General features: G+C 34.0%; 1 protein-coding gene, 1 long non-coding RNA gene and 1 pseudogene across 2 annotated transcripts; 2 read left to right on the top strand and 1 right to left on the bottom strand.

Moving 5' to 3' along the window:
- Positions 1–505: 505 nt before the first annotated feature.
- On the top strand, positions 506–17,301 carry LOC146917678 (uncharacterized). The gene is made up of 10 exons (XM_085719536.1): positions 506–1,114; positions 7,830–8,967; positions 9,115–9,411; positions 9,534–11,555; positions 11,643–11,794; positions 14,405–14,724; positions 15,590–15,784; positions 16,470–16,580; positions 16,663–16,724; positions 17,024–17,301. Exons 1-6 carry the CDS (start codon positions 636–638, stop codon positions 14,721–14,723), a joined length of 4,407 nt encoding a protein of 1,468 aa, XP_085575662.1. The 5' UTR covers positions 506–635; the 3' UTR covers position 14,724; positions 15,590–15,784; positions 16,470–16,580; positions 16,663–16,724; positions 17,024–17,301.
- Positions 13,011–14,410, top strand: LOC146917679 (uncharacterized). The gene is made up of 4 exons (XR_015015828.1): positions 13,011–13,497; positions 13,666–13,732; positions 13,858–13,923; positions 14,122–14,410. It is a non-coding gene; the product is annotated as an uncharacterized LOC146917679 (long non-coding RNA).
- A 1,280-nt stretch (positions 17,302–18,581) lies between the features above and the next one.
- On the bottom strand, positions 18,582–21,678 carry LOC146917677 (uncharacterized; annotated as a pseudogene).
- Positions 21,679–23,732: the final 2,054 nt, after the last annotated feature.

Below are 23,732 nucleotides of genomic sequence, written 5' to 3'. Positions count from 1 at the left end.
TTACTATATAGTTTTTATTTTAAATTAATAGGAAATAAAAAATTATCACAAAATTGTTTAAAAAAATGGTTGTGCTGATATAGTTTGTCATTTCTTTTTTCCTCCTCTACTTACAAGTGTGTCCCACTTTTATCTAACTCTAGGTAGATACTCCTTAGAGCATCCACAGTGGAGACACCCATTTCTGGGTACTTAAATGAGTCTCACACGTACACATCACTCTTTTATTATTTTTTAATAGTAGTATCTAATAAGCATTCAATCTCTCCAACCCAGATCTCACACAAAGTTCTTAAATGGAACCCACTAATCAACTATCAATAACTTTATATCACTACATTTCAATTTTTTAATATTAAAAGCGTACGGGTCCCGTTTAAAGTTGGGGGTCTTAAATAAGACCCCGGGTCTTAAGAGACCCCAAAAAAAAAATTCCCCAATGGGGGTACCTATTAGGTACGGTGTCTTAATTGGTAAAGACACCACCATTGGAGATGGTCTTATGTCCACACTCTGCTATTCATTTTCATTACAGCTCAAAGTCCATCTCCCATATTCATTTGAATCTGAATACTCCATATTCAATAATCCACACTCTTCAATTCATATTCATCAAACCAACTCATTCACTCATCATGGCTTCCCTCACAGTCACAGATCGATTCAAGTATGATGTTTTCCTTAGTTTCAGAGGCGTGGATACTCGCTATGGTTTCACCGGCAATCTCAAGAAAACTCTTGATGACAAAGGAGTAAGAACTTTCATGGATGAAAAGGATCTTCAAAAAGGGGATGAAATCACACCATCACTTCTCAAAGCAATTGAAGACTCCATGATGGCCATTGTTGTCCTCTCTAAGAATTATGCTTCTTCATCCTTTTGCTTGCAAGAACTTTTAAAGATCCTTGATACAATGAAAGATAAGGAGGGTCGTTCGGTTTTGCCGGTATTTTATAAGGTGGATCCTTCTGATGTGCGGCATTTAAAAAAGACTTATGGAGAAGCAATGGCTGAACATGAAAAACGGTCAAATGGTAACATGGATCTGTTGCAGAAATGGAAGAATGCTCTGAACCAAGTTGCTGATTTATCCGGCTTTGATTACAAAAAAGGGTATGTTATTGTCTTTTGTTTTTCATTCGTCCAGAGGAGTGATAGGTGAATTGAGATATTACTCCAACTTTTTTATTTGACGGATACACCATCTCTTTCATTTAATTTTTTGAACGATACATATGAGTTTACTTAGATGTAGAGATCAAAAGTGGTGATGCAAAAAAATTTGGGACAAAAAGTGAATGAAAATTTTAGAGGAACTTAAATGAAAGTTGGAATATTTATAAGAACTAAAAACATATTTAACTATATTTTTTTCTTTACGTTGACCCTCCGGTTCTAAGGTTAAAGGGGTCCTGAAATTCGGCCATGAGATAATGATAGTCTGGCCAAGAATTGTTCCACATAGGAATCGAACTCGGGCTCTCCCGAATGATTCGTCCATGGTAAAACTCATTAAACTCTATTTTTTTTACTAATATATAAAGATAAATATTAGTATATAAAATATTGTTCGATTTGTCTCAATAAATATTTTCAAAATATCAATTTTTTATTATAGATAATTAAAGATATTAATAGTCAAATTTGTTTGTGTTATTCTTTCTAAAAGGAAATGAAAGAAACAACATAATAATCATGCTTATTTCCATATGACCCTATATCTTCATATAGTTAGTTTCTTATATGAAATTTTCGTCTCAAAATTTATTTTTGTTCTTTCATAATTTAGTATCATAATTATAACACATACACCCTCCGGTCACTATTATAAGCAAAAATCTATATTTTAGATTCATTCATTTAATGATGCACATAGTCTTTTTTATAGACTACATACATCATTAAATGAATGAACCTAAAATGTAGATTTTTGCTTATATTAGTGACCGGAGGGTGTATGTTGCTAAAAATTGAGAGGAGATCTACTATCATAATTATAACAATCCATTCATAGCCATAAATTTGAATCTGATGTTAAGAAAATTACTCCCTCTCTAAATAATAGTCCTTTAAGGTTTATGCACGATTATTAAGGAAATGATTAATTATGTTGATTTTGATGATAAAATTAATATCATTTACTAAAACACTCTTATTAATTGTAGTTAGTGGAGTAGTTAAGTTGGATGAAATTCAATAAATTAGGGTATAATAATGGAAAAAAATAATAAATGTTGCATTGGGATTCTAAAGTCACAATTATTTTTTAGAAAAAAGAAAAAATGGTAAATAGACAATTACTACCTCCGTCCCTAATTATAAGACCCTTTTAAGAAATTTTTTTGTCCCTTTTTATAAGACCCCTTTGCTATTTTCAACTACATTAATTATTTCTTTACATACATGCCCCTATTTATTATGCATATTTAGGTTAATAGGTCTTTATCCCCTGTAATATAGGTCATTTTCGGGTTTCCCCTTGTAAATTTTTTTTTTTTGATTTACCCCCTGTAAAAAAAAATTGTTTTGATTTACCCCCCTAATAGGCCAAACAAAAACCAATTTTTTTTTTCAAGAAATTTTCGTTTTTGTTTGCCTATTAGGGGGGTAAATCAAAACAAAAAAAATTTATTTATTAAATAGGTCAGGCTTAGGCTTCTAGAAAAGCTTGATAAGTCTGATAGGCCGGCCTGTTAATACCTATTTATTAAAGTGTTTTTTTTTATATTTAAATTATTACAAACATTAAAAATATAAACACATTTTTCTCTATCTATCAGTCCCGTAATAGGCTTTGTCATTATAGGCTTTTAAGTATGATCTAATGTTGTTAAAATTTGCTTTTAGTGAAATAGGCTTTTAAGTAGGCTTTAAGGCATGTTTAGCCTATTTAGGAGGTCAAATGAACTATTTGATGGCCTTAATGTAAAGCAGGCCTGTAAGTAGGCTTTCAGGCTAGTCCAGGCTTTTATACAGACCAGGCCAGGCCAAAAAAAGCATCCTATGATAAGCCATAGTCCAGGCTCAGACTCAGGCCAAACTCAAGCCTATCAAAGCCTGGCCTGGCCTATTCCCACCCCTACTCTTAATATACAGGGGAAATTTAGTTTTCCCCCACTAGTTCCCCCACTATTCTTTAATTTATAGGGGTACTTTACTTCCCAAACTGTTGTATTTTGGTTTTCCAAACTCTATTTTCTACCGAAGTTGTTACTAGGTTGAGTCACGACCAGGTCGCTCTCTTTAAGACGTTTTGTGGCACTGTCCAAAATTGGCATACTATCAACCACGCCGTCTCCAGGATAAAACAAGTCCACCTACAACTGTGCGGTTAACTACTGCACTGTAGAAGACCACTCTTTTAATACTGAAACTAATATGATACTGTAACCACTCTATTATGATGTTACTCAAATATGGCGTTACCACCATTATAATTTTTAACATCTAGAAATATCAATATGGTATTTCAACCACTCAAATATGGTTCTACGACCATTCTAACATCCAACTTCTCCATGAATTGAAGAAGAATATATATGTTTAAGATCATTCTTATTATACCAAAAAGGAACTATGATCTTAAAATATTATTTATTTTAAAACGACAAATAATTTAAGGGACTATGCTCTTAAGACCATTCTTGATTCCGAAGGGACAATATACCGAAAAGGGACTATATGATCTTAAGAACACTCTTAATTCTGAAGGGACAGAAGGAGTAGAAAAAGGAGAATGCAGAAGGAGTAGAAAAAGGAGAAGGACTTGTCAACACAAGTCGAAGGAGGGAAAAAAGAGGAAAAATATAGGAATCAACAACTGTGAATTTCGGTGTATCGAATGCACTGTGTGAGCTCTCTATTTATAGAGAAAATTCATAACTAATAAGTGAGAAACTTTGAGAACAAGTAATTCACATATTAGATCTAGTACAAAAATATTTCAATTGAGTACCAAAATATATTATATTGAGTACAAAAATATATTGAATTATGTACCAAAATATATTTCAAATCAAGTACTAAAATATATTAGATTGCCTACCCAAATATTTCATATTGTGTTCCAAAATATTTTAGATTGCGTTACAAAATATTTTAGCAAAACTTGGGGACTAAGAAAACACTTTCTAATAATGATTAAATTAATTATTTAATTTATCATTTCCAAATAATAAAATATATATCAATATGCGACTCAACATGGGAATTTGTGTTTGTCTTTTTACTCAATTTCCACACATGTTCCAACAATATGTTCCAACAATATATATTGAAACATCTTTGTCTTAGAAATCGTGGTTCGGCCCAATAAATGGTGGGTGGCTCGATAGCGAAAACCTGATAGCAGGTGACCCAATGGATCTTGGAGAGTCTCTGATACCATCTTAGAAATCGTGGCTGGACCTAACACAACCCTACAAAACCGGCTTGTGAGGTGAGGATTACCCCCACTTATAAACACATTATCAGGCTATCACCTATCCGATGTGAGACTCTTAACACTTTGCTTTGTCGGTACTGGAAAATTGCTCCATCATTGCGAGAACTTCTTTTTCCCTCCTTTACTGCCTAGTGTGTCCCACATTCATGTTTAATTCTATAATAAAACTACTACTTACAACCGTGTTTGTCTCTCTCACATTCATCATTTGACTCGAGATACTCTCTACACTCAGCAATTCATATTCATCAAACCAACTCATTCACTCATCATGGCTTCCCTCACAGTCACAGATCGATTCAAGTATGATGTTTTCCTTAGTTTCAGAGGCGAGGATACTTGCTATGGTTTCACTGGCAATCTCAAGAAAGCTCTTGATGACAAAGGAGTAAGAACTTTCCTGGATGAAAAGGATCTCAAAAAGGGGATGAAAGTTGGAATATTTATAAGAACTAAAAACATATTTAACTCTATTTTTTTCTTTACGTTGACCCTCCGGTTCTAAGGTTAAAGGGGTCCTGAAGTTCGGCCATGAGATAATGATAGCCTGACCAAGAATTGTTCCACATAGGAATCGAACTCGGGCTCTCCCGAACGATTCGTCCTTGGTAAAACTCATTAAACACTATTTTTTTTACTAATATATAAAGATAAATATTAGTTTTTTTTTTTTAAGAAACCTTAGAAATTTTTCCATATATATATAATTATTTACAGTTGAATAGAAGGCAAGCGGGCAGCAAGCTGCGCTCCTAGACCTTTTTGGATGGCAAAATCAATCCTCGTGAACACAACATTTATGGACCTAGGAGACATGACATTGCTATGCATGACCTTTTGAACTCTATGTAAAAGGTCAACAGCCTCAGGTGCTAGGAAACCAAAAGTGTCAAAAGCAAATGGTATAAAAGCATGTTGATTGTCAGAACACGCTTTATCATGTTTGGCCACTTTGCTTGACGCAGCTTTTAGGGCTGCCTGTCCTACGGTAAAAGGTCCGACACCTAATCCCACAAGTGGTGAAACCTCAGCAAGTCTACACAAGCATGTTTTCCACCTACCCATCCGTACACCATAACGTCCGCAGGCCTGAGTGTTGATCTTCTATCTAGCAAGTGTTGATCACCATAACCCTAGTCAAGTCTACACAAGCAGTATTTTATAAAATATTAGTATATAAAATATTGTTCGATTTGTCTCAATAAATATTTTCAAAATATCAATTTTTTATTATAGATAATTAAAGATATTAATGGTCAAAGTTATACATTGACATATATAAAGTGGTCAACTACGACATATACTTATAAACATAAGGAGTAATATTTTATAATAAAAAGGTAATAAATATTATCTTATATTCTAAAATGACAAATAATTTATGATCTTTTTTAGGAGAAATAAATCATGACAGAAAAATATTATAAAAAGGACACTCATGATTATGGGTGCTCAAAATTGAACAAACTCAGTAGAAAACCATATAGTCGAACAAATCCAAATCAAAACCTTAAACAATCCCATTTGATTCAGATAAATTCGGAGGCATTTTTTTAGCTCAACCACATTGTTCAGTTCGATTTGCAGTTTTTTATTTTAACATCTGAATCAAACCAAACTTAACAACATTATAAGACCCAATCACAATACTCAGCCTGATATTTTTTAAATTTATGCATGATATGTTTCTTATTTTGGTATAATGCAACATGTGAATGCTATTGGTAAAATTAGTAATTTATATAGATTTGTACTCTTATATTGATGTAATGCAGCATACTAATGGTAAACCAAAGCATGATGTGTTTCTTATGCATGATGTGTTTCTTGTTTTATGTTTGTTTTTCTATCAATTTATAGAATGATAAAATTACAAGTTTGAACATACTTTATTTTTCGTAAATTCATTATATATTAAATATGGAAAAAATCAGTGATGAAAAACTAATTGTTGTAAAACTATTATTACAATATCAAATAACTACAATTCTCAGATAAGAAATTATACGTAACATGTCATGTTTCCTTAGGAGAACATGAAACATAAACTGAACCAATCCAAACTACATTGATTCGGTTTGGTTCGTTTCTGTTTTAAGAGCCAACTGAACCACATGATTTTTTCTGTTACGGTTAGGATGACTTTTTACCTAATAGTTTAAATAAGATGAGTTGAATCTAAATAATTTAAAGAATTGATAGAAGTATTTATATATTATTTACAATTGTCTTCTCGTTGACAACAAAATTTAAACTTCCCCTAATAAAACAAAATTTAAACTCAGGTTGTCTCTATTTTTTTTTTTTTGACAAAAGGTTGGTCTCATGTGTGTGTATATATACATATTTTTTTTTTTTGACAAAGTGTATATATACATATTGAATAATATGATTTATAATATAGACCATTTAATTTTTCCTTATATTTAAGATGGGTGCAGTCCAAGAATCGGCTAAATCGGAACAATATTGGTTCTATTTTCTTGTGATTTTATAATATCAACAATTAAATAATTTTTTATTTTCTTAGTATATCTTTTTCCATTATTTATGTCTTTCTTTATCTCGTATTTTTCTTTAGAAGCTTAATTTATATGATAGATAGTAAAGAGAATGTCATCGTGAGCTTAGCTCAGTTGGTAGGTACAATACATAATCATAATATATGCAAGGTCCGGAGTTTGAATATTGACCACCACAAAAATAATAAAAAATAAATAGTAGGCAATGACAAGAGACTAAACGGTATTTTTTTATTAAAAAAATCTACGATAGTTATATTTTTTTAACTTATCTTTCAGAACCTTAAAGGACAAACAAAGCAGACAACTTTAGTTATAATAAATAGACTTACTTCTCCTTGTGAGCTTAGTTCAGTTGGCAAGGACAACGCATAATATATACAAGGTTTGATGTTCAAACCCCAGACACCACAAAAAAAAAACTGAGGTTCAAACCTCAGACACCACAACAAAAAAAAAAGACTTACTTTATTGATGAGACACTCAACTCCAGATGAGACACTCAAATCCAAAAAATGAAACTCCAAGAAAAAGCCAAAATGTTTGGCACTTTAATTAAAAGTTTCATTCACACTTACAAGTTGATTTTTTGCATTATTTTTTAATTTTTTGAGAAAAGTTACATAACTATGAGATTTGAGTGTTTCCTCAACAACTGATGTTAAATCAGCCTAAATTTTGGGAGAGAGGCTACCAACTCATGGGAAAATATATGGGGCAAAATTCATAAAATAAAAGTGGGGGTAAATATCACACAATCACGATAGATGGAGGGCTAAAAAAACAATTAAGCCTAATATACAATAAGTGTTAAAAACATAGACATATGCACTTGAATGACCTCTTTTATCTTATTGGACAGGAATGGGTATGAGCATGAGCTTATTGGGAAGATTGTGGAAGAAGTCTTAAAAAAGATAAAACATATTCTATTACATGTTGGTAATGTAGTTGGAGTGAGGGACAAAGTGCAAGATGTCGTTTCCATTTTGAATATAGGGTCTGATGATACAATCCACATGGTAGGTATACATGGGATTGGTGGAATAGGGAAAACCACTCTTGCTGTATCAGTTTGTAATTCCATTGCGCATCAATTTCAAGGTTTCTGTTTTCTTGAAAAAGTTAGAGAAAATTCAGACAACAATAAGTTGATGTCTCTCCAAAAGACTCTTTTGTCTGAAATTATTGGAGATAATAACTTTGAGATAACAAGTGTTAGCAAAGGAATTTCAATATTACAACAAAGGCTGCGCAAAAAGAAGGTTCTTTTGCTTATAGACGATGTTGACAACAATAGGCAATTAGAGGCTATTGCTGGAAGATCCGATTGGTTTGGTCCAGGCAGTAGAGTCATCATCACGACTCGGGACAAAAGGTTGCTAGAATGTCATGGGGTTGAAAGACTATATGAGGTGGAAGGATTGAAGGATGAAGATGCTTTTGAATTAGTCAGATGGAATGCTTTTAAAAACAAATATAGTCAAAACTATAAAGATTTGAAGAGTGACAAAGATTTGTCAGGTTATGCGGATGTTTTTATGCGCGCCGTTGCATATGCTTCGGGCCTTCCACTCGCTTTGGAAGTCATAGGTTCTCACTTTTCTAACAAGACAATTGAGCAATGTAAACGTGCACTAGCTCGTTGTGAAAGGGTTCTTGATGAAAAGATCCAAGCGATACTACAATTGAGCTATAATGCTTTGCAGAAAGAAGAGAAGTATGTTTTTCTTGACATTGCCTGTTGCTTCAAAGGGTATAAATTGAGACTGGTTGAACAATTGCTTCATGCTCATCATGGTCATATCATGACAGATCACATTAATGTGTTAATGGAAAAATCTCTCATTAAAATAAGTGAGCATGGTAATGTGACATTACATGATTTGGTAGAGGATATGGGGAAAGAAATTGTTAGACAAGAATCACTTGAAAATCCTGGAAAACGAAGTAGGTTATGGTCCTGTAAAGATATAATTGGAGTTTTACAAGAAAATAAGGTTTGTAATCATGATATGGAGAAACTTTGATTAATGTTTCTAATGCTCACGTTACCCTTTTGGCTTTGAATTAATGTAATTAATTGTCACAATGTTACAGTTTTTTTACTCATATAATATTACAGATTTTTCCTTTTCTGTTTATAGGGAACAAGTAAAATTGGAATCATACATTTCAACGGTTGTTGCTGTGGTTCCTGTTCTATCATAAACTTGGACAGAGAAGCTTTCAAGAAGATGAAAAATCTAAAAACCCTAATTGTTGGGCATGTTAATTTTTCTAAAAGTCCCAAACATCTTCCAAATAGTCTAAGAGTACTGGAAGGGTGCATTTATCTTCCATCAGATTTACTATCTCATTTTTATCCAAAGGAACTTGTTATATGCAATTTTCAATATTGCAATACAATGAATCAATTTGATTGGGAGCACTTTCTCAAGAAGGCAAGTGCAACATATTTATATCAATTATCTTATATTATTAAATCCATTTTAAGATTATTCATATATTTCATATTTATTTGCAAGTTTTTCTATGTTCATTTTTATTTTTTTTATTTTTGCAGAAGTTCCAGAATATGAGAGTTTTAAAGTTTGATTACTGTACACTTTTAGCACAAATACCTGACATATCTAGTCTCCCAAATTTAGAAGAATTTTCAATTCAAAATTGTGAGAATCTAATTGCAATTGATAAATCGGTTGGTTTTCTAGATAAACTTAAAATCTTGAGATTTATAAATTGCCCCAAACTCCAGAGCGTTCCACCTCTCAGGTTAGCTTCGCTGGAAGAACTTGACCTTTCATGGAGTGCTAGTCTAGAAAGTTTTCCTCCCGTGAATGGATTTTTAGGAGAACTTAAAATCTTGAAGGTTACGGGTTGCTCCAAAATCAGAATTATTCCACATCTAGTGTTTGCTTCTCTAGAAGAACTCGATCTTTCCGAATGTACTAGTCTTGAGAGTTTTCAACATGTGGTAGATGGGTTTGGTGATAAGCTTAAATACATGAGTGTTAAAGGTTGTATCAAGCTAAGGAGTATTCCACCTCTCAAGTTGGATTCACTAGAAACACTTGACCTTTCAGATTGTATATATCTTGAGAGTTTTCCACTTGTGGTGGATGGGTTTCTTGGAAAACTTAAAACCTTGCTTGTTAGAGGTTGTTACAATCTGAAGAGTATTCCATCTCTCAAGTTCGATTCACTAGAAACACTTGACCTTTCATATTGCTATAGTCTTGAAAGTTTCCCCCTTGTGGTGGACGGGTTTCTTGGAAAACTTAAAACCCTGCTTCTTAAAAGTTGTCACAATCTCAAGAAGATTCCACTTCTTAAATTGGATTTGCTAGAAACACTTGACCTTTCAGATTGTTATAGTCTTGAGAACTTTCCATTTGTGGTGGACGACTTTCTTGGAAATCTTAAAACCTTGCTTGTTGAAGGTTGTCGCAGTCTCAGGAATATTCCATCTCTCAAGCTGAATTCGCTAGAAACACTCGACCTTTCATATTGTTATAGTCTTGAGAGTTTTCCACCTGTGGTCGACGGGTTTCTTGAAAATCTGAAAACCCTGCTTGTTAAAGGATGTCGCAATCTCAGAAGTATTCCACTTCTCAAGTTGGATTCGCTAGAAACACTTGACCTTTCTTATTGTTATAGTCTTGAAAGTTTTCCACTTGTGGTTGATGGGTTTCTTGGAAAACTGAAAACCCTGTCTGTTGATAGTTGTCACAATCTCAAAAATATTCCAACTCTCAAGTTGGATTCACTAGAAACACTTGATCTTTCATGTTGTTATAGTCTTGAGAGTTTTCCACCCGTGGTCGACAAGTTTCTTGGAAAACTTAAAACCCTGCTTGTTACAAGCTGTCACAATCTCAGAAGTATCCCATCTCTCAAATTGGATTCTTTAGAAAAACTTGACCTTTCAAACTGTAGTACTCTCAACAGTTTTCCAAGCATGGTGGATGGGTCGTTGGATAAACTTAAATTCTTAAGCTTCAAGCGTTGCGTCATGCTTAGGAGTATTCCATCGCTCAAGTTGACTTCATTGGAATGGTTCGATCTTTCATATTGTCCAAGTCTAGAGAGTTTCCCAAAAATATTGGGAGAGATGAGAAATGAAACAAACCTTTACTTGGATAATAATCCCATGAAAGAATTGCCGTTTGCATTTCAAAATCTTACTCTTCCTCAAACATCATGTAACTGCATAATTGTTGATTTACCGTATAGAGTTGTTGCAATGTCAAAAGTGGATGAATTTACCATCGAGGATGAAAAAGAAGTGAGCCCAACGCAATCTTCACAAGGAGGGTATATTTGTCTCAGGAACTGCAAACTTTCAGATGAATATTTGTCAACAAGTATCATGTTGTTTGCTAATGTGAAAGAATTACACCTAACTAAAAATCGATTCACAGTTCTTCCTAAATCTATGGAAAAATGTCTTGTTTTAAGGAGGCTTGTCTTGGATGATTGTGATGAACTTCAGGAAATTGAAGGGATTCCTCCATGCTTAAGAATGTTATCTACACTAAACTGCACATCATTGACTTCGTCATGCAAAAGCAAATTACTCACTCAGGTTATGGTTTATTTTGTTTTTATTTTTAATGTATTTTATATTCTTCTTGATATAGTTAAACTTACACTAGTTATTTATGACGAACAGGAATTGCATGAAGCTGGAAACACTTGGTTCCGTTTGCCACGGGCAAAGATTCCAGAGTGGTTCGACTACCAATGCTCGGCAGGATTGTCAATTTCTTTCTGGTTTCGTAACAAGTTTCCTGCCCTAGCTCTCTGTGTTGTTTCTCCATTAACATGGGATGGTTCTCGACATCGTTCTGTAAGAGTGATCATCAACAGCAATACATTTTTCTATACAGATGGTTCGGAGATGGGTACAAAATCACAACCGAATACGTATCATTTGCATCTTTTTCATATGAAAATGGAAAACTTCAATGATAATATGGACAAAGCACTTTTAGAAAATTCGTGGAACCATGCAGTGGTTGATTTTGGATTACCATTCCAGAAAAGTGGAATCCATGTATTGAAAGAGAAAAGTAACATGAAGGATATTCAATTCACCAACCCAGAGAATGATGCTAACATTGTGTTCACTCAGGATGAAGTAAGTATATCATTCATTTGACCCAATTGCCATAAACTTTTCTTCCTGTATTATTGTACGATGTTAATTTGTTTCGGAATTTTACGATAGAGTTTTTATGTGTTCACCAATTCACAATTATAGGTTTTTTAATGACAAGTTGGCATCTTTATCCAGAAATATTGAATTTTTTCCTAGTTTTGATAATTGTTAAAAGTTATCCTAATTTTTTCCTAGTGAAGTTAGATATTTCTAGGCTCCATTTAATTTTCGAAAACATTTTTGTTTGTTGGATAATATTAAATAGTTAGACCTGTTTATTAAATTTAGAATTCTACTGTCTGCGCTTGAATCATAAAAATTATCTTCTCAAGGATACACATCCTTATGGTAACAGGATATGGGTCTGTTTGGTTAAACCACTTATTTTTAGGTGATCGCACAAGCGCTTATCATGATAAGTGCTTATGTATAAGCTTGCATAAACTATTTTAGTAACAAAAGAGGAAATAACATTTAATTTCCTTTTCATAAACTATATTGAAGAACTTATAAAAGTAAGTTGAAAAAAGCCTATGAAATCCAAAAATAAAGTGGAAGAAAGGTAAAATTAGAGAAGGAATGGTTATTGAAAAGATCATTAATGTATTTTCCTTGGGTCTGAGTCCGCTATATTTCTTTTTGTTGTTCTTAGTTAAGCAGACAAATTTGAAATACTGTCTTGTTTGAAATACTGACTTGTGTGAAAAAATTGATTTCATTACTTTAATTTTATTTTTTGCTTTTTATTGTTGATAAGGTTACTGATTTTCCACAGGCCATGCTACCACCGGAGCCCTTTAACTTGCCAACAGAACTTTCATTAACTAATGATGAAATTGAACCGTTGCCGAACGAATGTTGCTAACCAGACTGAGCAAATTCAGTGCTTGTCATCATCTGAAAACTTCCTAGACAACCAAGAAAGTGAAGCAGACGGCAGAAAGAATGCACACTGTTGTTTGATTATGTGAGTATTCTTAATGCAGAAAGAGGCGACCAGAAGGAATCATTGTCAATGTGTTTTCAACCAAATGATATTAACACACCAGTGCATAAGATATCACCTCCACATTCTGTAGCTGCAATAGTTCGGAAAGCCCTGATTTGAAAATTGTCTCTTGTGCGGATAGTTTGTTGACACACACAAACACACACCTGCACAGTAAACACCTTAGAGGAGATTGTTTTTCGGTTCTGATGTTAAGCCTCAGAATATGACTGTCCAAAAGTCATATTCTCAGGATTGCTCGAATTTACACTCACAAAAGGCAGTGATGATTTGGACAATATAGTAGACATGTCTAAACCTAGCAGAGGATGTTCTGAGGACCTCAAATCTTTTGATTCCGTTTCCCTACCTCTGGAGGTATAGCTGCCATCTTGTTTGGTTTTAATTCTGGACTTACTCTTAAAATCGTACTTTGATATTCACTTATTATTTTATTTTGTACCTTTCAAAAGCAATTATTTTGTAAAAGCAATTTTTTCTCTCGTTTATGTAATTGCTTTCTTGTTGATTGGTTTCTCAATGAAGGTAGAAGAAAGCCTTCGTCATTTCTTCGAGGAAACCAACGTAGATCAAACTGGTTTGGAAGAACCAGGTAACAATCTTTCATCGTTGGTGTGATTAACTCTATATTTGGTATGTTCTAATTCTATTTAATTATATTTCGCACTATTTCTTAGTATTAAACAATTTAGCTAACTAATCTTGTCCTTCAAATAGGAGAAGCTGAAGAACAAATTGAGATTTTGGAAAAGATTGTGCTTTTAAAGTATCATTCTTGTTTAGGTATGTGAAAATTTGAGTCAGGCTTAACATGAAATTCCAGCCTTCATTGGACTACAAAAAACATAGAATAGCAGAACTTTTGATGACATTAGTTAGTGTTTTTGTGAGCCAAAATCCTGTCATTTACTTAAAAGTAGTTATTTATTAATTCTCCTTATGTTCTTATTCTTATATTTTATAAAACCTGTACATTTGCAGCGTTAAGAATGCGTTGGATTTGGACTCGGTTCGATCAAGGCTTCTCAACATTGTGACCAAAGGAGAAGAGTGAAGGGTTTTTGTTGAATGAGATAATGAAATTTAATTGATGTGTTGCAAATGATTGTTGGTAATGATGTGTTGAATGAATTGTTTGGTTCCGTTTGCCACGGGCAAAGATTCCAGAGTGGTTCGACCACCAATGCTCGGCAGGATTGTCAATTTCTTTCTGGTTTCGTAACAAGTTTCCTACCACAACTCTCTGTGTTGTTTCTCCATTAACATGGGATGGTTCTCGACAACGTTCTGTACGAGTAGTCATCAATGGCAATACATTTTTCTATACAAATGGTTCGAAGATGGGTACGAAATCACAAACAAATACGTATCATTTGCATCTTTTTCATATGAAAATGGAAAATTTCAATGATAATATGGACAAAGCACTTTTAGAAAATTCGTGGAACCATGCAGTGGTTGATTTTGGATTACCATTCCAGAAAAGTGGAATCCATGTATTGAAAGAGAAAAGTAACATGAAGGATATTCAATTCACCAACCCAGAGAATGATGCTAACATTGTGTTACACTCGCGATGTTGAAGTAAGTATATCATTCATTTTACCCAAAAAGTCATAAACCTTTCTTCCTGTAATGTTGTAGGATGTTAGTTTGTTTCATAATTTTGTGATAGATTTTTCTATGTTTTCACCAAATCACAGTTATAGGTTGAACTATCCATGTTTTAAATATTGTTAAAATCTCTCCTATCACTAGATTGTTGCATCTGGGTAAATAGTCTCCAACTTTTCAAATATTTGACACAAGGTTGATGTTCTTGCTGAGAGGTGTTTTTATTAATTCCCCCAAATTAATCTATGGATGATGAAGATACTGTCCATTTTAAGGTTGTATTTTGATATTTTCCATAGTTAAAACTTTGTAGCACCGACATTTCTGATCGAAAGTGTGTCTGATGTTCGAACCGTGTTGACACCGACACATGTGGTTACATAAGTTATTATCAAATTATTATCGATGTCAATGCCTGAGTGTCCATGCTTCATAAGTTAAAATAATCTTCGTACGTGTATGTGTTTGTGTAAAGTTGCACCATGTGCGGGTAATTTTAGACTTAATGTTGTCAGATATGACCAATTTGTGAAATATGGATTGTGTCGATTACGGCCGCTTTACATGGTGATTTTTTGCATTTTCTCAATCAATAGTGTTGTTTAGTGTATGTTTAGATTCACGATGAGTTTGACTGAATGACGTTGTGCCACCCGGATTTGGCATAATCTACGCGTTGTATCTTCTACAAAATCATGGTGTCACCTTTGTTTCGGAAAACTCACGGTGAAACCAAAACACTTAGACTATAGAGGATCCATTTCTTTTTAATAATAAATTAAGAAAGGACTGTAGTGTTTGTTTTTGGAATAAAGGTAGTTTGTTTTATTTTCAGAAAGTTCTCCTATGCTCATCTCGCGCAAATGAAGTATATACTTCCCAGAGGTATAGAAATTGAAAAGGTGGTTGTTGTTGATAAGAAGATTACCTCGGTATTAGAAGTTGTAGAAGATCACTCTGAACAGTCTTCTGATTTGCCTCTTTGATGATATGTTAATTTCAGATTAGTTTCTTTAATATGCACCCTGAGGTAACATTTTTTTAAGGGTTATTAGTTTCTCTTCTTAATTGTATTTTCTGTATTTGACGGAGTAATTAATGCTATCTTAACAGTGGTGTATGGGATCTTATTCGGTCGTTAGATTTGATTTGAATTGTTATTTTATATGCTAAGAGTCCGGAATTCGAAATCTAGTCTGAGGGATTTCTGGAACTTCATTGGTTTTTTCTGACAAGATCCAACATAATCAATGTAATACTATCTATTACTGTTATTTTTTGGGAACATAGTCGAGGGATTATGGAATTCAAGATTACTACTGTAATGGCATTTGCATTTTCATTCTCTGCATAGTAATCTCTGCTTTGATTAGAGATTCCATATGGTAGGTAGATGTAAGCATGTTATGCTTAGTTGAAAATGTATTGATGATAGTAAGAAAGTATGTAGTATACGAGATTTAGTTGAAAATTGGTTGATGATTGTGTAAGCATGTTATACTTGGTTCAAAATGTATTGATGATAATGAAAAATTATTTAATGAGATTTAGCTGCCATCTTGTTTTGGTTTTAATTCTGGACTTAATCTTCAAATCGCACTTTGGTATTCACTTATTATTTTATTTTGTATCTTTCAAAAGCAATTATTTTTATAAAAGTAAATTTTTCTCTCGTTTAAGTAATTGCTTTCTTGTTAATTGGTTTCTCAATGCAGTTAGAAGAAAGCCTAATTAGTCATTCCTTTGAGGAAACCAACGTAGATGAAATTGGTTTGGATGAATCTGATAACAATCTTTCATCATTGGTGTGATTAACTCTATATTTGGTAAGTTCTAATTCTAAATTATAATTCTCACGATTTCTTAGTAATAAACATTCTAGCTAACTAATCTTATTCCTCCCAATAGGAGAACCTGAAGAACAGACTGAGATTTTGGAAAAGATTGTGTCAGACTGGCTTGTCAAGAAGGTAGTTTCTTCTGGAGACACTGTGACAAGTGGGTCTCTTTCTTCACTGATAAACCTTTGTTCTTTTAGAGTATCGGTCTATTTTAGGGACGTGAAAAATCGAGTCAGAATTCTGAATTTATGTTTGCTATAAGGGAATAGCAGAACATAGCTGTTTGATAGAATAGATGAACTTTTGATGACATTAGTTAGTGTTGTTCTGCGCCAAAATCCGCTGTCATTTATTTCAAAGTAGTTATCTATTATTATGCTTTATGAAGTTCATATTCTTATAGTTTATAAAACATGTAACATTTGCAGTGTTGAGAATGCGTTGGATTTGGACTCAGGTCGACTAAAACTTCTCAGCAATATGACCAAAGAAGATGAATGAAGGGTTTTTGTTGAATGTTAATGAATATTATTTCTGTACTGCAAATGATTGTTGGTAGCAAGGGAATTATTTTGTGTAAGAAAAGTAAACAGAGATTAGATATGTAGTACAATTTTGAGTAACACCGATTCGGACTTTATACATTCATGCTTTAAGTTTTCCTTCTATTATTGGACAGAATTTTACTTACAAGCTTTTAGTTTTACATATTGTATTTTATATAGTAGTACTATTTTTTATTTTGATTTCCTTTACTATCGTGGAATAAAATTTCTTACTAGCTAGGACTTGTTACAATATTTTTTTCAACTATGTTGGTGGTGGCCTGGAAACCAATTGTCCTATTAGGGTTAAGATCGTCTTCATTTCTCTTTGAGAAATAAAGAATTTATGAGAGATAGATACACGCAAATGAGGAATTGCTGAAATCCTCTTTTTGAAATTTTTAAAAAAGTAGGTCTCACCAAATGTCATGCTGAACTTCTACTCATGCTTGATTTTATGACGTTTTTTAGAAATATTGAATTGAATTGGATTTTTTGATTTTATGTTACATTCTTCAAGAAAACTATCGTTATGCAAAAGGTATAGTCACTAAACATTGAAAAATCACCCAAATAAGTACCTGATCATAAAAATCCTCAAGCTCATGCAAAGTCCAGCAACTCTAATCATTCACAAAATTGCATACTTTCCTCAAATCAGCTCCCTGCAAAGAAGCATTGCCATACCATCAATCCATTTTTTATCATGCTAAAAGCTAACATTCCCCGTTACCAACAGACAAATATGATTGTTTCAACTAAAATACTAGTCTCACTTCGTTCAAGGGTCGTTTTAGAATAGTAACACGGAATTAAGCAAATGGATTTTTAAGACTTTTTTTTTTATTATGGCTATGTTTGACCCAGCTTATTTTAGACTTAGAAAATTGCTTTTCTGACATAGAATACTTCCTATTGACACAAGTAAATGACGCTTTTATCCCCAGCTGCAGTTAACAGCCGCTGGTTAAAGTGCCGGCAGTTAACAACCGCTGGCTTCCAGCGGCAGTTAACTGCCGCTCACACCAGTTACAGAACCAGTGCAGTCTGCACTGGGTTTTCCCAGGAAATGTGTCATGTTTTACCTGTAATTTCAAACGGCGATTCCGGAGGAAATCAAACCGAAACAACAACAACATCCAGCAATCATAAACATCAACATTTCATAGTTTATCAATTATTCGGTTACATTACACCAAACTGGTAATGCTTTAATGTTTAACAATTGTTTGAAATTCATCAAATTTTCCACATTATGCAAAACATTACACGTAATGTACATTAATTACTAATAAATGCGAAACTCAAATATATTGATATACATATAAATAGTTAAAGGTTAGTTACATATCACCCAAAAAATTGGTCATTACATTATATATCCAAAAAAATACGTCGGCGCGTATCAACCAAAAAACGGATTAACACCGACCAAAAAGTGTCACATTTCATCTAATAAAATCAAATCATCTAAATGTTCCAGAACATCTTCAAATTTGGTGTTTTCTTTAACCGGAGTGTCATCAAACATAATTGAATTGTCTTGATTTGTTGGCTTTTTTGGTGGAACCGGTCTCTCTTTGAGCTCAATGTCCATGAGTGTTCGGAAACGATCGTGTTGATCCAAGAATTCATCCTCCCATGTTGCCTCCTCTTCGCTCCTGTGATTTCTCCACTTCGTGGATGCTGGAGGTAGTGAGCAACCATCTTTTAATGAAAGAAGCACAAAATGATTTGGGATTAGACCAAGGCAAATCATGTTGCTTTTCGGGTTAACCGGAGGCCGTCCTCTAAGTGGGAAAAAAAGTCTCGGAGATGTAGTCTTTCCATGTAGTCATCTTTAACACCGGCCTATTGTAACATGATGCAACGATGTGTCCCATATCCGACAATGTCAACCATTTGTCGGGAGGTGCAAAGCTACTAGGATTTTTGGGAGGATACAATCCATCCAAGATGTAGTTGTAACGGTCCTCGCTCACATATATCTCAATGTATTTGCTCCTATGCTCTTTCAACTCTTGAATTAGTGCTCTCCGCACCATAACATGACTTTCTTGCGTCAAACCCAAGGCTTCCGCTAAAGCCCTAAACCCACAATGTCCGTCACCAATAACATCCACAACTCTCTCAATGTATGGTCTCATGAATTTTGGCATGTAATACATAGGATTGGATGGAACATAATTTCTTGAAACCAAGCTAGGCTTAGGAAACGGAACCGGAGAAATGTCAATGCGAGCACCTTTACTTTTAGGTTGTGAAGATTTTTTACGTGGTGAAGATTGACTTTCCGGATGTTGAGAATCAATAGTCTCCCAAGAAAATGGGATCCTATTATGTGTAGTTTTGATTTTTTTGGGAGCTCCTTTGGTTGCCACCTTTCTTGGAGGTGGTGACAACAATGTGGTCTCCGGAAACGCTAACAACCGCAAAGCCTCTTTGATTTCTAGTTTCATTTGGAATGGAACTCTTTGGAGACGTTCTTGGATACCACGCCACTCCTCCGCGACCGAAAACAAATCTTCATTACTTTGTTCTTCACCCATATACAACTTATGCCAATGCGGGTGTATCTCATCCAATCGAATGGGCTTGTTGTGACGGATTTTCATAGCAATGAAGCATGCACAAGGTAGGTCATACGACGTCCTTTGAACACAACCACAAGTTTTCTTCTCAATGCACAAGGTTTTCCTAGCATGCTCTTCTTCCACAAAAATAAAGTTCATGGCTTGTCTAGACACGTGACCCTCCAACCCGGAGTACAAAGTGACATCTTTGTACCTATGTTCCAATACTGTAACACTCCTACCAAACGATGATTGTATCTCCCCAAATTGGTTTGCCAACATCTCATCTATTTTTTGCCACACAATGAGCTCCTTCAACTCTATTCGTGGTCCTACACCTAAGATGTTACACAAGGTCCGTCCATGCCGTCACTAGTTTGTCCTTAAAAGGGTTCAATATGGTTTCTTGAACATAGTGAAGAAAGTTTGGATGATCCTTACAAGCATCTTGGAATTCCACTAGATTGCCCGCATATAACTCTTGAGTAGGAGATTCAACCAATTTTTCCCATGCATCAAATATGATATCAACCAACTTACTATGCTTATCCTCGTCGACAATCTTCTTTTGCCCATCCACCACAACAACATTTTGTTTAACTTTGCAATCGGTGATGATTCTTGATCTAACATTTTTGCCAACATGGAAATTACAAAGTATTGCACTACTACCGAGGAGAACATTTTTTACGGCATTCATTATACCCGTGTCCCTGTCGGTCACTACCACCTTAGGCATATCACTATTTGGTCCAAAAAGTTTAAGCAACATTTGCAAAGCCCAAGTAAAATTATGCTCCTTCTCCGACGTCATAAATGCAAAACCAACCGAATATGTCAAATAGGTTGAGGTGACTTCAACTATTTCAAACAATGGCATCCTATCCAAGTTGGTTTTGTACGTGGAATCCATTATCAAACAATATGTCTTGAACGGTTTGACTTTCTTTTTTTTCTCTTACGTAATAAACATTTCCATTCTCTTCCAACTTTGTGATTAGATATTGCATCTCCGTCAAGTCACCCCTTTTTGCCTTTTTGAATTTATGATGTTCATTGTAGACTTGCTTGATATTTGTCATGGACTCTTTCCTTTTATTCCTCAAATTTGTCAAAATATTTTTTGGTTTCACCGAAGAATCGGTCAAGTCATGTAGAATCTTCTTGTCGTTCTCCGTTAATCTTCCGGCAAGAAGGTGCCCTGCTACATACGGCACCATCTCATGGTTGTGAACGCCATTAAGAATAGCCAATTTCCAAGCATTGTCTTCCCTAACGACATATCCGCGCACCTTGAAAAAACACCCACATTTTCTTGATCTCATTCCTTCATGCTTCACTTTTGTCTTCGGTACTTTGTGCTCACCGCTCCGTTCACAAACCAACTCCAACATAGCATTTCTTCCATCACAAGATCTTCTAATGATAACCGTAAATCCAGCCCTATTTGCTTGTCGACGGACACAACCGAGCAATTCATCTTTATCTTTCCATGTGTCTCGGGTTGAAAAGAAATGAGCCGTGTCCACTTCGTTGTCACGAAGTTTCCACACATCGGAATCGACGCTTGAAGCCTCAACTTTAACGGATACTTCGACCTTAGCGGGAGCTTCAACCTTAATGGAATCGACAACTCTAGGTTTTCGATCACCGGGATCATCACCCGCATTCTCAACATTATCTATAAATAAACAACATACAATTACTAAACTAATTAATAAACATGTATCTAATATCATATAATAACATAAACAAACAAAAAAAACAAAAGAAAAAAAATTGGAAAAAAAAAACTTAGAAAATTTTCAAAATTTTCTAAGTGTCCAGCGGCAGTTAATAGCCGCTCACTGCCAGCGGTAGTTAACTGCCGCAACGTGTCTCAGTGCAAAAAAAAAAAAAAAAAAACCAGAAAAATCAATCAAATGTAATGGATTTTAACGTTGTAATACCTGTTCTTTGATGCATTTTGTGTGTAAAAACGTCTTAGCAATAGATCATCAATGATTTTAAGGCAAGATTTTGACATAAAAATTTTGAAATGGGGTTTTTTTTTGGGTATGGTATAGGAATGGAACGATGTAAGGTGATGAATGAATAAGTGAGGTAGGGGTTTGCTGGTATTAGGGGAAAGACATCAGCGGTAGTTAACAACCGCTGGATCCCAGCGGCAGTTAACTGTCGGCGGTAGTTAACTACCGCCAGGGGTATTAAGATCATTTACTTGTGTCAATTGGAAGTATTCTTTGTCAAAAAAGCAATTTTCTTAGACTTATTTACTCCTTAAAAAATAAGTTGGGCCAAACAGTTTTTATAAAAAGCTCTTGATAACAAAAGTAGCTTATTTTATGTGTGTAAAATGTACAAATTAAGCGCTTCCAACAATGTTGATATTTGGAGCTTTTATATAAAAAATTCAAGCTTCTCGGCACCTATATCCTTCTTCGAACCCCACTGAAGTGATTTTTAAAATGTTGATTGACATTTTTTGGGTTAATTATGTTTGAGGTCCCTACAAATACGCGAGCTTTCAACATTGGTCCCTATTTAAATTTTATTAAATTTTTCATCCCCAACGTTTTTTTCCGTTTGTATGTTTGGTCCTTGCCATCAAACTGTGCTGACTAGGCTAACAGAATGCTGACCCAGACATCCCACATGGACATTTCAAGTGACATGGCTGTCATGTGGTAAATGACATCATATGTTTTTGGTCCCTATAAAATTGAGACATTTTAAGTTTAGTCCTTACTTAATTTTAATAGTGTTTTTAGTCCATATAAAAAAAATTATAAACTCAGTTTTAGTCCCTACTTCTTTAATTATGCTTAAACTTTTAAGATTTTAAAATATTTTTTGCCCAAGTTTTAAGAACATTACGAAAAGTTCATATGCAAAATATTATCTCAAAATTTTATTTCTGCGTCAAGATTTTTGTTATTTTTATTTTGAACTTTTGTCTTTTAAAAAAATTCATATTTAATTTATTTCATGTTAAATAATTCTAAATTTTAGTAAACGAACCATTTGTAATGTTCTAAACTTGTATAAAAAAAATCATTGAAAAATTCAAGAGTTTTTAGAAGAGTGTCGACGGCGTGAACGAGATGGTGAAAAATCCAAACTCTCTCCTCCTACTCTTTTCACCACCTGTTCACGCCAGCGACGCTCTTCTAACCTTCGCTTGCAAATTCATCTAAGACATCAATTTCAACAACTTAATCACACGTCAACTTCAACACACAAAAACTCAACAATCTTCACCATTAAAAAATCCAGCAACAACCATTTCGAGAGAGAAGCGGAACCAGTCGATTTTCAAGATTCGGGTCGGGAAACAAAGAGGAGGAGCGAAGAAGATTGAAGAGAGCGAAGTAGTAACAAAGAGAAACAGTAACATAAATCTGATTTTTTTTCCCCAGCAAATTTAGGGAATGACCGAAAATATCGGTAGGGTGAAATATTTTATGGATCTGGAAGAATAAAAAGGAATGAAGGAGAGTGATAGGCTTTGACAAAAATTAAGGCAAAATTTGTAACTATCCTTAAACTCTTAAATTTTTCAACGGTTTTTTTGATACAAGTTTAGAACATTACAAAACGTTCGTTTACTAAAATTTAGAATTTTTTAACATGAAATAAATTAAATATGATTTTTTTAAAAGACAAAAGTTCAAAATAAAAGTAACAAAAATATGGACGCAGAAATAAAATTTTGAGATAATTTTTGTGCAGATGATCTTTTCATAATGTTCTTAACACTTGTTCAAAAAATTGTTCAAAATCTTAAAAGTTAAACATAATTAAACAAATTTAGATTTAGTTGGCACTACAACTGAGTGCATAATTTTTTTATATGGACTAAAAGCACTATTAAAATTAAGTAAGGACTAACTTAAAAGACCCAATTTTATAGGGACCAAAAACATATGATGCCATTTACCACATGGCAACCATGTCACTTGAAATGTCCATGTGGCATGTCTGGGTCAGCATTCTGTTAGCCTAGTCAGCACAGTTTG

The sequence above is a fragment of the Medicago sativa genome, chromosome 6, assembly GCF_051527215.1.
Source record: "Medicago sativa cultivar Bolivia chromosome 6, Bolivia_mono, whole genome shotgun sequence".
Lineage (NCBI taxonomy): Eukaryota > Viridiplantae > Streptophyta > Magnoliopsida > Fabales > Fabaceae > Medicago > Medicago sativa.
This window is presented reverse-complemented; position numbering and strand designations above follow the sequence as displayed.

Bases quoted from the DNA above. Each gene is read 5' to 3' on its own strand.
- LOC146917678 (XM_085719536.1), top strand. From the start codon at position 636: ATGGCTTCCCTCACAGTCACAGATCGATTCAAGTATGATGTTTTCCTT. The intron at 8,968-9,114 runs GTTTGTAATCAT...TTCTGTTTATAG, and splicing joins GAGTTTTACAAGAAAATAAG to GGAACAAGTAAAATTGGAAT. The intron at 9,412-9,533 runs GCAAGTGCAACA...TTATTTTTGCAG, and splicing joins GGGAGCACTTTCTCAAGAAG to AAGTTCCAGAATATGAGAGT.